At 33.1% G+C, this 16,992-nt stretch overlaps 1 protein-coding gene across 5 annotated transcripts in view; it reads right to left on the bottom strand.

Annotated features, from left to right (window-relative positions):
• Nucleotides 1–16,992, bottom strand: part of rabl6a (RAB, member RAS oncogene family-like 6a) — a 29,726-nt gene that overhangs the window by 10,861 nt on the left and 1,873 nt on the right. For 4 of the 5 annotated variants that reach the window (XM_051110481.1, XM_051110484.1, XM_051110482.1 and 1 more), the window contains 11 exons: nucleotides 16,143–16,566; nucleotides 14,572–14,706; nucleotides 13,098–13,144; nucleotides 10,993–11,049; nucleotides 10,223–10,314; nucleotides 9,055–9,195; nucleotides 6,873–6,978; nucleotides 4,009–4,112; nucleotides 2,292–2,671; nucleotides 922–1,084; nucleotides 632–835 (listed from right to left, as the gene is read on the bottom strand). In XM_051110481.1, coding sequence (XP_050966438.1) covers nucleotides 632–835; nucleotides 922–1,084; nucleotides 2,292–2,671; nucleotides 4,009–4,112; nucleotides 6,873–6,978; nucleotides 9,055–9,195; nucleotides 10,223–10,314; nucleotides 10,993–11,049; nucleotides 13,098–13,144; nucleotides 14,572–14,706; nucleotides 16,143–16,272 — 1,559 coding nt within the window. In that variant the 5' untranslated portion in view covers nucleotides 16,273–16,566. Of the gene's footprint in view, nucleotides 1–631; nucleotides 836–921; nucleotides 1,085–2,291; nucleotides 2,672–4,008; nucleotides 4,113–6,872; nucleotides 6,979–9,054; nucleotides 9,196–10,222; nucleotides 10,315–10,992; nucleotides 11,050–13,096; nucleotides 13,145–14,571; nucleotides 14,707–16,142; nucleotides 16,567–16,992 lie in introns of all 5 variants that reach the window. The other variant, XM_051110485.1, reaches the window with a different exon arrangement.

Here is a 16,992-nt window from a genome sequence, read left to right as displayed (position 1 = left end):
TTGGAGAGAAATGAAAGTGACAGCTCGACTAGTATCGCTTTATATATATATACTTCTGGAAATTAGTATTGGTACCGTTCAGATATTTCAGTATCAATATTTATCGAAATATCGATATTTTTGACAACACTACTCTCCATCCACCCATATATCCCTCTAGCTATCCATTTATCCACCCAGCTATCTATCTATCCATCTCTCCATCCATCCGTCCATTCGTGCATCCGTCCATCCATGCATCCGTCCATCTATCAGTCCAACAATCTCTCCATCCATCATTCATCCATATATCCCTCTATCTGTCCATCTGTCCAGCTATCTATCTATCCATCTATCCATCCATCCATGGAAATCACTTGTGGCAAGGTAACATTAACTGAAAAATAATATTATTAAGAAACGAAAATTGGTTTTGCCTTCATTAAGAGTGATTTAATTAAAGTAAATTAGACAAGTCTCTGCTGATGGAGTAATTTCTATTTCGGAAGCTCATCAACAGAGGGGCAAATTAATTAAAAACGTACAACAGATCTTCAGGAAATTCTGGTCAGGTCTCAACATGTCTGCATCTCACAGAAGTCTTTCTATTAAAAGTATGATGCATCAGACACATCTGCATGCAGTTTCTTACCCCTTTGATTTTGGCCCAGAGCTGATGCCTTTGTGCTGGGCAGCAGAGGGTAGAGATGAATCTTCCTCCTCTTCGTCACTCGTGAGGGTGATGCCCATGCTCGGGACGCCGGCTTTAACGGCAGGCTGGGACAGCGCTCGGTCATCCGGATCTAAATCATCCTGGAAGCCGGAGACCAGAGGATTTCCTCGTCCCTCTCCATCACTGAGGAAAGACAAGAAAACTCTCATGAGTTTAACAAGAGGTCAAAATTCTCATTATTATCTCATTATAATGAGCTCTTTGCTCACCTATCGCTGTCCAGGATGGAAGCTGATGCCGGAGGTTTGTTCTTTGATTTAACTGCTGTTCCACCATCTTCTAGAAAGGTCCGGTCCAGGCCCATCTCCGGCACAAAGTCATCTACACTCTGCACCTTTCCAGAGGGTTTCGGGCCTTCAGAACCTGTAGTTTCTAATGAAGACAAAAGACCAAAAAAGGGTTTAAAATGAACGCATGCAATAAGCCAATTGCTTTTCTAGCGTCATGGAAACAGGTCAATGTTTGCATGTTTTAACGAAATGCATGCTGATTAATTGCGTTAAGTAATGGTTGAGTAGCACACCTGCAAAGATCAGACATTCATACTATATTTACACCTGAAATATTTGACCATTATAGAATCTTCCTGTTATTAAATTAGAAATAAAAAAAAATAAAAATCTGTCCTTATACCACAAATCGAAAGAAAAATATTCCATGCAACAGAACATATTTTTAAAATTGCATTAATTTACAATGCAAGAATGATGTTACATGAATGCAAAGGATACGTGAAAGGATATGTGAAATTTACTACTATATGTACATTTACTATTATTACAATTATATATATATAGGTTTTGAACAGTAAAAAAAAAAAAAAAAGATATTTAAAAAGAGTTAAATATCCAGTTTTGGTGCTAAAATTTTACCAAATCACACGAACTGTTATATGGAAATTAATATAAGAAAATATCAGTATTTCATCAGCCTTAATCCAAATAAAACCAAAAAGAAACTGATAAAACCTGGACCATCTGTAATGCTGAATGAATGATTAATGATTATTTATGATATTGTGGCATCTTTAATGCCAGTTTAGACATTTGGAAAACTGGATCCAACATTCCCCAGAACAAAAGGTAACTTTTGTGAAACCAAACAAAAGGAAAAATTAAGAAAGCTAAATATTTGCATATGATTTTTGAATATAAAACCCAATACAACATCATGATAGCCATCGGACATACTTTCTCTATACATGTGTTGACAGGAAGTACATTAGCGTCCTTCTGCTCAGCCCCATCCCCCAGGATCTGCAATGCAGCAGCAGATGCACTGGTGCAGAGCTGCGCGTGTGTTTGTCAGTCCAGCAGTCTTCGTAATGACTGTGCAGTGGTGGCTCCAGTGTTGCCTGATAATGTTTTATTGGTATTCAGTGTATAAGGCAATGAATGTAGTCCCTGGACGACAGGCCCTCTTAACTACAGTTCATATAGTCGCATTAGCAAACCTACACACACACACCCATACAATCAGACCTAAAAACAAGAGCTGTTTACGACTCGCAGAAACCCTTTATTAATAAAACTCACAGTAATATATCACTGATTCTATAATAATACTGTTCTGTTCTGACCTGGTTTGTCTGGTGACGTCTCTGCAGCAGACGATCCGAACAGGCGTGACATGAAGCCTCGTTTCTGGGCAGGAGGAGGTGCAGGTTGGGTGGGTGTAGGTACCGATGCCACCGCGGGCGAGGGCTCCAAGGTTTGTGACGGTGTCTGCGGTACATGGGCGGCTGTGACCTGGGTGGGAGGGTGTGGTATAGATGGAGGTGGTGGAGCGGCGGGTTGGGTCTGGAGCGGTACAGGGGCCTGTGGGGTACTGGGGCTGGAGTTACTGGGAGAGGCGGCACCGGGTAGCACCACAGGGGACTGGGAGCCCGAGGATGGGCTCTGGCCATTAGAGGGCGCCGGAGAGCCGTAAGCTTTCCGTGCCTCCATCATCTCCAGAAATCTGGAAAAACAGCAGTGAAATTTGGAAAATGATCGTCGGATGACATTTCTGGCTTAGTGGGTCACTCTTGGCCAGAGTAAAAAAAAAAACAAAATTGACTTGATTTAATGTCAAAGTCCCAGTGGCAATAGTGCAGGTTTAATTTTTGTTTTGCTGAACTCCGAGCCTCTATGATGCTTTACAGCAAGGGTTACAAAAATCTTTTCAGTCAAACTCCTTATATGTAAAATGTTTACTTGAAGTACCCCCTGATATTGTTACTATTTCAATATTTCAATAATTTACCAACACATTAATATTAATCAATAATATTATAAAATATATACATATTACTACAAAATACTAAATAACATTTATACTATTTTTTTTATTTATATATAGACAGACATACATGTATAATAATTATAGAGAGAGACAGAGAGAGAGAGAGAGAGAATAACATTTAACATTTAAACAGAATAAAAAGTAGAATAATAATTATTGTAAAAACTATACAATTGTTATTATTATTATTATTATTATTATTTGATTTTATCACAATGATATATTGGTAATATTATTAATATCAATTTTGTATTAAATTTAATTATTAATTGTATTATAAAATAGAATAATATTTATTATTAACAGTAGTGACAACAACAGCAATAACAATAACAATAATAATATGTATTTATAATTGTATTTAATTTTAATTTTATTTTATAATAGAATTAAGGATAATGCAATTTTATTATTATTATTTTAAATAATGAAAAACAAGACAAACATATTACTGTTGTAAACAGAGGAGAGAGAGAATATTTAAAAAGCAGAATAATAATTTTTATAATTATTGTAAAAATTATACATTTGTTTTAATATTATTATTCTATTTTATTATATAATGTTGTTATTAATTCCGTTATAAAATAGAATAAAACATTAACAGTAGTGACAACAGCAATAACAATAATAAAGTACTATTAATTATTTTATTTTCAAATAGAATTAATGATAATGCACCTTTATTAAATAAAGAAAAACAAGATTGTGAAATGCTGTAAATTTTTGTTTTTACAAAAATAATGAAAATTATGTGAATGTGTAAATAAATTTAACTTAGCGCATGTTTCATGTCAATGTACCACTTTTCTTTCTAAAACACACAGCAACACACTATAGACTTTAATTTTATTTTAGTTTTATTTAGATCCATTGTGCATCCCCCATTTATTTATTTCTTTTAATTTGATTTAATCAATTATTAGCTTTTAACCAACCCATGATCCCCTAGCAGTTTGGGATATCTCTAAAATATACTGAGTGTATACTGAGTGCATGAGCTTCACACTCACATGTCATAGTTCTGGTCCTCGGTCTCCTGCTGAACACTGAGCTCTTCTAGCGTGGCATCGATATCAAGCTGATTTGTCTCCAGTTGCCGTAACAGAGTCTCCCTCTGCAAACACATCAAACATACTGTAAACTCACAGCACACCAACACTGACCTCATTTTTATTCAAGTAAGCACTTTCCTGCTTTATTATTTCTAAATTAGGAGTAGGACTGGAAATCAAAGGGCAGAGAAATATGCAAACCTTCAAGCATGCAGCTCAACTTTTTCTGAAATTCACAGACAAACCAACAACCCTTTTCAACCAGACAGAACTGATACTCCAGGGTAGAAGTTTGTTCAAAGTCATGGAAGTTAGAAGTGGTCTTTAAACTTTGACTGAAAAAGATAGCAAGGAGAGGAAAACAGATCTCGACACAGCACTGAAAGTTTCATGAGCCTGACATGCTGTGCTCGACGAACTGATTCTGAGCAGCGGGATTTGCATCACGTTTACAGCAGCAAGTCTGAACAACTTACTGACAACACTATTCACAGATTATAAAGACTTGTGAAGATCTAAACAACAGTGTCCAACAGACAAAAGAATCATAAACAGACTTGTTAAATAACCAAAACAGAACCAGAACCCTATGAAACCACCCTGATATGGTATCTGACAGGTTTATGATCTTTAGAGGTTGCATCTGTATTTATGATTTTTTATGGGTGGTTAATTGAACTAGACTAGAAAAGTGAAATTCTCTAATAGGACCAATAACATACATTAAACTGAAACAAGTCCTCCAACCTACTGACTGTGAAGTAACCTCAGGAAGAGCCTGAGACGCTGACACATAAGACACAGCAGTCACCATTGATCCCCAGGCTAATTTCAACCTACCTTATTAATTAATGCCATTCAGCTAGTCTCAAGACACGCATAATGAGAATACATATAAAGGAAGGACTTTAACGCTACTGCTAAAGCAGAGGTTGCTCAAATCTGCTTCTAGTGTCCACAGATGCCTATTGAGTGCTCTTAAGAAAGTCTTACTGTAGGCTTCCCACAATATTTTACCAAATCATTTTCCAGTCATTTGCGATTAATAAGATTAACTATCAATGTTACTAAGTCTCTGCAATTTTTTTTTAATTTGATCAATTAATTTGAATTTAATGTTTTGCCACAACTATATTTTTTCAGAAATCTAGGAATGATCCAACCGCTAGAGATGCGAGTGCAACAGTCAACAATGGAAAAGCAGGGTAATTGAATAAAAAACCCTTGAAGAATTACTGTATGTCTGATATTTCACGTTTGCATCATGATGACAGGCTGAAAGCTGCTGTTCATTGTTTTTACAGAACATTTACAGTTAATAATAGTCTACTGGTGTTATACATATAGTTATTTTGAATTCGAATTACCTTGACTTTTGAGATTTTTTTCGTTTTCCTTATATTATTTCTTAAAGTATAATATGTATAAGACAAGTTTGTACAAGATGTTTAAGATTTAGATATTTAACAAGTGATTTGTTTAACATCTACATCAAGTTGACAACTTCATGCGTGGTGCACTTGGAATAGAATTTTATTCGTTAAAAAAAATAATAATAATAAATTGCAATTCGGTCAAATGTTCTAAAAAACAAACCAAGATTTTATATATTTTTTTTATATCACCCAGCCCTAATTGTTACTGAAAACTATTAAAGTTAAAGTTAAAGAAAAAGTTACTTGAATCATGTTGTAGTTACATTTTCAAGTTGACTAGTTACAAATCGTTATTAAAAAAAAAAAAAAAAAAAAAAAAAAAAAAAAAAGAGAATCGGTCAAATATTATAAAAAACAAATTGAGATTTTATATTTTTTATATATTGCCCAGCCCTAATTGTTACTGAAAAACAATTGTTACTAAAAGACTCAAATAAAATTTGACTAATAAACTAATAAAACTAATAAAAATGATAAGTGTACATGACAAAATTACTAAAACACTAATGTTAAAATTATTAAATAAAAAAGAAAACTGAAATTATAAATATAAAAGCTAATTCTAAATATGAATTAATACTATTAATACTACTATTATATAGAAGTAATATTAAAATAACACTGGTTTAATTAAAATCCTTACTGAAAAAAAAAACAAAAAAACAATAAAACAAAAACTGTAGATATTACCTCATTGATATCCATTTCTAGCTACTGGAATATTTTATAGCAATGCATATATAAAAAAGATAGAACTTTAGTTATAGACTTTAAAGATTTCATTAATTTATGTGACTATTCCAGGTCAGGAAATCACAACTTAAAACTGTCTGATATTTCAAGGTTTTCAATGCTCATGGAAACTGCTGTGACTTTTAGAATTATCATAATTATGAAAATGTGAACTCAAGAGATTTTGCTCAGAATAAAAAATAAATAAATAAATGCACGCACTGGGAAATTTCATATTTCTCTCATTATCACTTCCTGACAAAGGCAGAAGCATTTCAGCAGTAGTGCAAAAAAAAAAAAATTCCCCAAACGAGCATGGAAACATCTATATGTGTTTACACAATAGCGGAATGTGCAGCATCTTTACAACTATTTTCAATGTACTATAATTGGGTGACTCTCATTCTATTCTTGCATAATGCTTTGAAAAAAAAGCTAGTATGTGAATTAGAACACAGCCCTGAAAACTATAGTATGTGTATTAGAACAAAAAGACAGATCTCCTGAAGCAGCATAAAGAGCCCCCGCCGTAATTCAAAAACTAAAAATATGAATGAAATCAAATTCCCATGTAAGACGTGAAGATTTCACTTGAAATGACACAAAACTAGGTAAACACCACATTCAGGTTTGACTTTGAGAGTTTCCTCTGACCTGCAGCTGCAGGAATGGGATGTTGAAGAAGCGATGGAGGTATTTGAGACCAAAGCCATTTTTCATGGAGGACTCAGCATAGTGGATGTAGGAGGAGCCTGGAGGTCTAAAATGAAAAAAGATTACAGGATTAGGGAAAAGTTGGCTGATACGTGACAGACATACATTATTCATAAGAGCTTTGCACCGGTATATTTGGAATCATTTTTAACTATGACAAAAAAAAAAAAAAACAGTTGTCAGAAACTTTTTATGTTGGCTATTCATAAAAGACAGATCTTCCTAGTATTTAATGAAATGCTTCTTATTCCCATTGCTAGCATAAACTGCTGAACTGTTTCACATGGGCAAAAAGACTTAATTTTCCAAGGTCAGATAATCTAGAAGAAAAACTTTTATGGTAAAACGTGCAATTTTAATTTGTTAAAATGCGTTCTTATTTGTAGGCTGGCTTTAGCACACAAATAAAACACTTTTTTAGCCATCTGTAAACTTCTGGCTGTACCAATGCATGAGTTTGAGTAGGGCCCTATGATTTTCGTGATGCGGAAAACACAGGCGAAATCACGGAATCCAGTCATAAAAACTGAATTTACTGTATAATATGTAATGTCACGGAATTTGTCAAGGTATGGATGAATGAATCAAAAGTAGGTCATCACACAGCGTGACGCTCTGTCATATCAGTGTCTGCGTCTCGCCAAATAAGGATATAAATACATGAACAACATTTCCAGAACTGCTCTGAAGTTTCTTCATGAGCATTTTACCGTTTCTGTTGAGAGAAACTATCGTCATATTGTATACACACAAAAATGTAAAGACGTATTCACGGCAACCTGTCAAAATAAAAGTTCAGTTTAACTTGAAGACATATATTAATATTATTTAGTAGAATGTACGTAATACTACTACTACTACTGTTGTTACTAAAACTTGAATTTATTAAGGAATAATCACACAATATTTATTTCATGTTTTAATTTTAATAGTAACTTTGTTTGCCAAAAATAAAGTTTGTTCAATTTTCATTTGATTAAAAGATAAATTAAGATTTTATGCCTTCATTTGATAACCAGAAAAATTTAAATATTGTAAAAAATAAACTTCAATAAATTAAGTTGTTTTTATGCAATCAAATAATTAGACATGCTTAAACTGAATTTGGCAACAATAAAGGAGTCCAGAAAAATTAAAATGGGAAAAAATGGAATCCAGAAAAATGAAAACGGAAAAAGCGGAATTTGGAAAAATTGAAAAAGAATTTGTGAATAAATAAAACAGTTTTCATAGGGCCCTCGATTTTTAGGTGTTTGAAATTCTTCACAACAACCCACTAAAATAAAAGTTTAACTTGAAGAAACTGTGACAGAAATAAATTATTAAATTTATTATATTACAAATTACATTAAATTATTGTAATTTGTACAGTAAAATGTACTTCTCAATGTAAAAATATTAATAATAAAAAAAAATATTTAAACTTTAACCACTCTATTATATCTCTTTTTCCTCAGTGTTTTAATTTTAACAGTAAGCCTTTGTTGTGCAGCACTTTCTTTGATAAAAGTGTTATTAAAAGATTAAGTAAAAGATTAGTTAAATTGTTAATGTTTATGCCTTTATTTGATCACAGCTGATACTGATAAAAAATTTGTATTAAATCCAGAAAAACAGACATTCTGGGGGGAAAACTCATTTGTACTCTACTGTACATTTTTTTAAAAAACTGTAATAAATTAATAAACTATTAAAAGTTTCATGATTTAAAATTATTAGACATGCTTTTTGATTTTTACAATCTAATTAAAACATTAATACAGAATAAAACTGGAGAACAAAATCTAGAAGAATTAAAATGAAAACACATAATCTGGGAAAAATAAAACAGAATCTGGGGGAAAAAAACCTAAACGGATTCCATAGGGCCCTACAAATAACATTTTTGACTTTTAATAAAATGTTGTTAAACTGTATACGTTTCAAGATTTCAATTAATTACACACACTTTTTGATTACCACCATTTAATTTAACCATTAAAACAGAAAAAAAAAAATGAATGTGAGGAAAATTTTAGGAACATTTTTTAAAAATATTTTACAGGGCCCTACTTTAAGCATGGAGTTCAACTAAGAGGGGCCGTACGCCCCTTGTTTTGAGGGTTAATCTTGACCTGCCCACCTGTTCAGACTGTTAATGAAGTCTCTGATGTCGTCGGGTAAGATGACTCTGTGCTCGCCCATGTCCCGCTGGTTACCCAGAACACACACTGGGATGTGGTTCGGCACTTTTGGCAACTCCCTAAGGATGTAGTTGAATGTCCTGCGGCAAAAACAGAGTCTGTGACTCATATGAAACATACTAGCTTGGCATTTGAATTCTTTGAGTATTGCACAATTTCGTACATTATTTTCTAGATATAGATATATGTTTATATCTGTATCTGAAAATATGAGTTTTAACATTTAATGCAGCGTGGGATATTTTATATTTTAAGTGATTCATCAAATCATTTTGTTTGCATTATTGGCCAGCACTCCTACACTTCATACCACCCACATATATGTTGGCAAGACACATCGTAGAAATGCCAGTATCTTATTAGCAAGCAGCATTAAAAAGCAAAGCAGTAAATATGTCTGAGTTAACTGTGCCTTTACCTGGTAAGCGATTCTGACCAGAAAAATCAAGATTGCATAGACAAAGATCACAGCCGACATTCATTTAGTCAGCTGAGCCCCATTTTTCAACATGGATCATTTAGGCTGCTAAATTTCATTGATGATTTGATCCGGTTTTAGCATCTGAATCATCACAACTAGTAGATCTTCTATATGTTAGATCAATTTTGTTAAGCAACGTACAAAGAATGGGGCACTGATTAAACGCCAAAAATGTGCTCACAGGTGACTACAAGGTCCCCAGGAGCACAAAAGCAGTTGTTAAAGCAAAAAACCCAGCCCTATCAATAAAGCAGAGCCTAGGTTTGCAAACAAGGGGCACCTGTGATGGTGTGCTTGGGTCAAAAAGTACAGACCCATTGGCAGAATGCAGGCAGATCCAATGAGCAAAGAGATAAACAGAGTCAGAACCTTTAAGAGACACTGGTATTGGTTTCATTGCTTTCTTTGTTCTTCGACTCTATTGAGAAAGAGACACTCAGTGACCCACTGCAACCCAACGCCTAGTTCTGGCACCTGATCCTGACGACGGATTGCTGTCAGATCAAAAAAGGGACGGAAAGGTGGGAATGGAGTGATGGAGGGACAGGAAAGGGAGATGGAGAATGAATGAGGGGTTTGGAGAGAGTGAATGTGGGGAAAATCAGACAGAAAGACAGATTCCTAACCACTGTTTGGTGATGTCAAACATCATGATCACGCCATTACAGTTCTTGTAAACATCCAGGAACTCTGCGTCAAGAGCCATCTCAGTTTCCGACTGCATAGAAAGCAAAACAACGCCAAGATTACAAAAATTACATCTCGTTTCCAGCTGAATGAACATTAAAATCAGCTTGGACATAGCTTACAGATAACATAATGAGATATTTGAAGATGCCAAATTATTATGAATAAATCAAAATGTATTACATAATTTTTTTAATTTAGACAAAAAAAAAAAAATCATCATCAAGTAATAATCATGGCAATTGTCAAGCAGACTTACGCTACAGTTCAAAAGTTTGGAGTCGGTAAGTTTTTTTTAAAAATCCTTTTAAAATATAATATTCATAAAGAAATAATTAAATTGATCAATGCAGGTAATAATAAATGTTTCTAAAGCACCAAATCAGCAAATTAGAATGATTTAACTAACCCATCATGTGACAGACTGGAGTAATGCTGAAAATTCAGCTTTGCATCATATGAACAAAATAAAAATATATTATATAAAATATAATATAAATATATCATATAAAATATAATTATTTTAAAAATATACTGAAATACAAAAGTTAATTAAAAATGTAATAATATTTGACAGTTTTTACAGCATTTTTAAATCAAATAAATGCAGCCTTGTTAAGCATAAATGCAATTTTTTACAAAATCTTTCCATCTCCAAACTTTCAACGGTAGTGTAACTACCTACAATTACTCCTTGTTCAACAAATACCTCCTGAGGTTCATTTTCCAATTTCAGATTCTCTCCACGTCTTTTCCCTTTCCCTGCAGTAGTTGGAGAAACATGGATATTACAATAAGCATAGCAGTATTTCGTAGGGATGCAACAGTATCAAAATCTCATGATACGACAATATCATAATATGAAGCCCACAATGCAATATTATTGCGATATTTAAAAAAAAAAAGACAAATAAAGGAAAATTAATAAAATGTTGTACATTTTAAAGTTTAATTATTCTATATAATGCACTTAAGGTTCAAAAATAAAGCTCCAACCCATGTTCTTAACTAAGAAAACTTAAGTCAGAAAAAAGTGAATTGACTTGTACCTGAACTTTAAAGGGGATTCAACCCTCTTTTTATTTGTAGTATTCCCGTCTCAGTCCAAATTACATTCACGCTTGTGTTTTAGGAAGCCAAACAAATTAGAGTATAATAATAATAATAATCATAATCATAATAATAATAACAATTTCATATTATTGTTACTCCTCTGACAGTAATAGCCATATATTGTCAAACAACTGCACTGTGAAATAAATGAAAATGAATATTTTATAGGTATATTTTTGCTTTACACTACAGTAGGAAAATTACAATACTTCTAACCTAAATACTTCATTTGAAAGAGACATTTTGAATTAAACTGCAGTAACTAGTTGTCAGCAATTCATACTGCACTTTTAAGCTATTATTTTGACAGAAACAGACAACTCACTACAAATCTAGTGAAATGCTGTAATCATAAAGCATAACGCCTGTTTCGCACATACTCCGTCTGCAGTGCGTATGCAGTCCGTGTGTTAAAACTTACCACAGACAGAAACAGTCGGCTCTTGTGCCTTTCTTTTGCATTAAATCTTTATTGAAAGCAATCCCGCAGGTCTTAAAGAACTTTTCTTCCTCCACAAGTGGAGGTAATTTAGCGACACCATTGGAACCTTAAATAACTAGTCTGTCACAGCCATCCAAAAGTAAAGTATTACTCTTAAATTAGGAATACTATTAGTTGCATTTATGGATTTGGCAGATGCAGGTCTCACACTTTGTTTCCATAAACCACATTATTCAATATCACATTAACCCATATTACGACAGTAGCTTATTGCAGTATTTACATGTGTATACACTTGTAAAAAGGTAAAAGCAGATAGAAAGTAATTAGAGGAAACCTGAATCAACAGCAGCAACTCCTCATGCAAATATTTGCATGGTAACCACAGCTTACTCCTATAGTTACTATAGATATTGTTACTACTATAAAACTATCATAAACTCATATTGTATCCTTCAGTGTAATATGTCCAATCTTTCTCATATTTTTATTTTTAGACGATAGTGGTGGCTAAAGACAAACCTTAATAACACTTTCCATTCGAATAAAAAATATGGTTACCATGGTAAATTTTTGCAGGTAATAACTACTAATTCACAAATAGTGTAAATAGAAAACTTATATATGTTTATAAGTAGTGCTGTTGTTCAATCACAACTTCAACCACAGGCTAAAAAATGTATTGAATTCCCAATTCATACATCATTTCAATAAAAGTGTTCAGAAGATCATTATGGCAACAATTTTTAAACATAATAAAAAATGCAATCCATTATAAATGAAACATATCACATGCCCCCTATTAAAATAAATATGCTGTAGGAAAGACATGATCATCTGATTTTAATGTAAGTCCACACTAGAGTCTAAAAATAGCACAGACTACTGAACATATCATCTATTCTGAGCACGTTTTATAGTAAAAGAAAAGAGAGAAGTGAAGATCACAGCACACACACACACTGTTTAATGTTTGACTACTAGATTACTAGTTCTCACCTACACCTTCTGGAACAGGAAGCTTTTGACCTTTGAGTATTTGCAGACCACAAGAAAAGAAGTAAAATAACACTGTATTGTTACCTTTAAATATAGCTGAAAACATACTGAATTGCCATTGCAATAGATTTGCACTTTTTAGACAAAACATAAAAAACAATTCAGATGAACAAGTGATTCTTTTTCTGCAAATAAAAACCTGTATAAACTAGTACTAGTACGTGTGTCATTAGTCTTAAAGTGCTTTCTAAAGACTCACCTTTATCTACCACATCCCAGACTTCAACTTTCACCACATCATCTGTTGCTGTGGGGCAGAAATAAAAGCAAGAACAAAACACAGTCAGAAATATTGTTAACAGGTTCTGGTAAGTCACAAAAGATGATGTAATATTTCTTTTTTTCGATAGTCTATTTATATAAGTGTTTTTAGATCACTGGCATCTTTGAAAATAAACCACGTCCCTTCACAAAAGACCACCTAACCAGCAATGACCCAAAAATTAGTCGCAGGTCTGTGCTGAAAGGGTTGCAGACAGCAGGGTAATGCATTAGATGCAAATCTAGCTAATACTCTATTTGGCCCAGTGATGACTACATGTTTGGCTAGTAAATCACATGGTTATTGTGTATGCTTTTACAAAATTATCTCTCATCACATTTTGATTTGAAGAACATTTTTGTTTAATTGTGCAACAATTTTGGTTCTGTGTTGGGTCGCATCTTGGTGTCCTGAAGCCACAGCAGATGAGACTGATTGACCTAAACTAGTGATTCACCGAAATAAAAATTCTGGGCTGAACTGAAAACTTAGGATGCATTTGTCCCAAAAACCTAAAATTACTTATGTATTAATATATATTTTTTATATAATTGTATTAATATTATTGAACCAACATGATTATTATTATCATCATTTATTTATTATTATTATTTAATTTATTACTTATTACTTATTTATAAAATAAATTTTCTTTATTATTCAACTGAATATTTATTTAATAATCAACCAGTTGTACAAACATTTAAATTGCACATACAAATGACATTTTAAGTCCTCTTTTTAGTAAGAGAAATATGTTGAAAAATAAAGGTTTAAATTGTGGCTGTTAAAACCTGTTTTCATTACCGATTTATCCAAACATGCATTACACAATGAATACAACAGGTTAAGTAAAAATGTAATATGTAACAGTGCATATATTTAGCAAAATTCTCCCCTTCTTCTTCTTCTGTACTTATTTTTTGAGCTATAATTAGTAGTACAGAGGAAAAGAAGATTGCTTGACCTGAAGCAGCTACAGCAATCTGTCACAACACATTAAAGGGTGTCAAAACAACATTTATTGTTTGTATTTTGAGATTAAATTGACTGAATTTGAAATCTGAGACCTTAAAAATAAAGAACAAGGCCTTTTGCGATTATTGGATGGCAGGTGCACTACAATAAGTTTTAGTGAAGTTCAATCAACAAAAAACAGCAAAGACTAAAAAACTGATCTTGAGATTTAAGAACCCATATTAATATTGATTAAAATCTATATTGGTTAGTCCAGCTCTAGCAACCACACAGCTAACATGTTTACTTGTTATGAGTTAAACATCACTGTTTTTCGGCCCTCCAAAACTGAAAATCGCTATTTCAGTTTTCAATTGCTGAAATTTCAGTGCATCACTAATCGAAACCATGACTTATGAAGTTATACAATGCATGAGGTACTCATTGATACTCACTTTTGTAGTTCCAGTGAATACTTGTGACCTGGATCTCCTGCGTGGGGATGTACTCTTCCAGAAACTTTTTTCCTTGAAGCCGGTGCCAAAGTGCACTTTTACCTGTGTTCCTGTCCCCACGGATGACTATTTTCACTGAGAGAAACAAGCAGAAGCAAAAACATTAATATGATCTAAGGAACCCCAAATTAAACACTCCCAAATTTCAATGCATAAACAAAAGGCACTGACTGGAAATGGAAAGATCTAAACCAAGACAAAAAGTCTCACATCAGATTTGTACTGTATTTGTATTGGAAAAGCTGCACTGTGCTGGCTATATATACACAAAAACGCACTTTTCACAGCTGAAAATGCTTGGTATCTTGGGATATCTGTGTGTCTATAAAAAGACACCTCTACCAAGGAGAAGCGACTGGAAAAATAGGCCAGTAGGTGGGTGATCATGTATCATTCATACATTTTTTATTAACACAGAGCCGCGGAAACAGCACGACGAGTATTCAAAGCCAGATCAATGAAGAAACACAGACTGGCTCACTGATGCAGCATCGCATGTCAAAACACAACTTCAACACAACTCCATCACCCCGGCTGCAGGCAAAGCAAGAAGGATTCAGTTACTGTATGTCTTGTCGTGCATTTAAGACACAAAGTGGGCTCTTGGTCTTATGACACTTCCAATGGACAAATCTTTAACTTTGTGTTTCATAACCATTTTATACATGAAAAATAGAGAAGCTTTTGCACAAATAAAATAAAGCTAAGAAAGTTTTTGCACTGGCAATATTTTTATGATTTAAACGCAATTTTATGTCAAGTTCACATTACTGTAATGCATAATAAATTAATCAATAAAACAAAATAAAAAATTACTAAAAATGCACTGCATGATGTTTTACCTTCTCAGCTAACTCAGATCAATAAATAAATAAGTGAATGCATTAAATAGCATTTTACTTTTGATTTTCAACTGGGATTTGCAATACTCCAATGCATGCATATATATATATGCATGAGATGCTTATATATATATTATATGCATGAGATGCTTTTCATTGTTCTGAATGTATCACAATGAAAAATTACTATTATTAGTCCTTTTATTTTTATATATATATATATATATATATATATATACACACACACACACACACACACGCACACACAATAATAATAAATTAATAAATTCACATTTTTTTATTTAATGTTTTTGAATTTAATGATTATATATTAATATTATTATTTTAAATTTAATGATTTGTGGATGAAATATGACCAATACAAGTTCCAGACAGATCTAAGGAGTTCCTATATAGCAGATCAAATGAAACATTAATTTTTTTTTTTTTTTTTTTTTTACAAATTTCCATTTTGGTTTTAAGTTGTCAACAAAGTTTAATATACTAGAACAAATACTGGCGAGTTCTATTCATATATTACTTTTGACAAACCACGAAAAAAAACTCACTCTACAAGCCCAAAAGAAAACAATGGATGTCTTCAACACAATCGAAAACAATGTGAGAGGCTCTGCTCAAAGAAGATTAGATTAAACATGAAGCTCTTACTGTTATACTGTACGCCCTTGGCGAAACGCCTCTGTAAACTCTGGTTCATGGATTGCAGGCCTGCAGGAATATTTCTATCCCTGAGCTGCCCTGCTTCAGAGCCCACCAGCTTCTTCAGAGCGGTAAACATTTTGATGAAAGCCTCTTCAACAGTCCAACAATACTAAACAGGCTGGTCTTCCAGGGATACACTAGCTCACTGCAGCGTCAAAGATTGAAGATATTTTAGACTTTCTTAACCCAACATATTGATGGTAGGTGTAATGTGGTCTAAAGGTCAAAAGTGGAGTCCGTCTTCAAAATATATTGATGCAGTTAGCAGATGTTTACTTGCTATTTCAACAGCTTACAATCCTAAAACGTGCCATTTTAGCTACTGCAACTGTTGCGATGATATCTGTCCATCCCGGTCTACTGGCATCACCTGTGAGATAAACAACATGGGCATTTCAGATACATGCAACAACCCTCATTTATACAAACATTAAATACATTTTGTCATCATTTACTCACTGTCATGGCATTTCCAGTTTCTTTCTTTCATGGAGAACAAAAGGAGATGTTTACTAGTATGTTCACATTCTCCTTTTCCACATAATGAAAGCAAAGTGACCAAAAAGATCAAAGAGGAAAAAGCACAATAAAAGTAGTTCAGATTCATGTGTTCTATATTCCTTAGGAATGGACCAAAATGTAAGTTTTAAAGGTTATTTGCATGGAAAAGAGAAGCGTGAACATTTTAAAATATCTCTTTTTGAGTTCCAGGATAAGAAAGTAATATTATTAAGTACAAGACGACAGAATTTCCATATTTGGGTGAACAAACCTGAACCTAACCAACTTTTAGAAT

Source organism: Labeo rohita, chromosome 5 (assembly GCF_022985175.1).
Source record: "Labeo rohita strain BAU-BD-2019 chromosome 5, IGBB_LRoh.1.0, whole genome shotgun sequence".
In the NCBI taxonomy this organism is placed as follows: Eukaryota; Metazoa; Chordata; class Actinopteri; order Cypriniformes; family Cyprinidae; genus Labeo; species Labeo rohita.
Note: the sequence above shows the minus strand (reverse complement) of the source record. Positions and strands in the feature narration are given on the sequence as shown.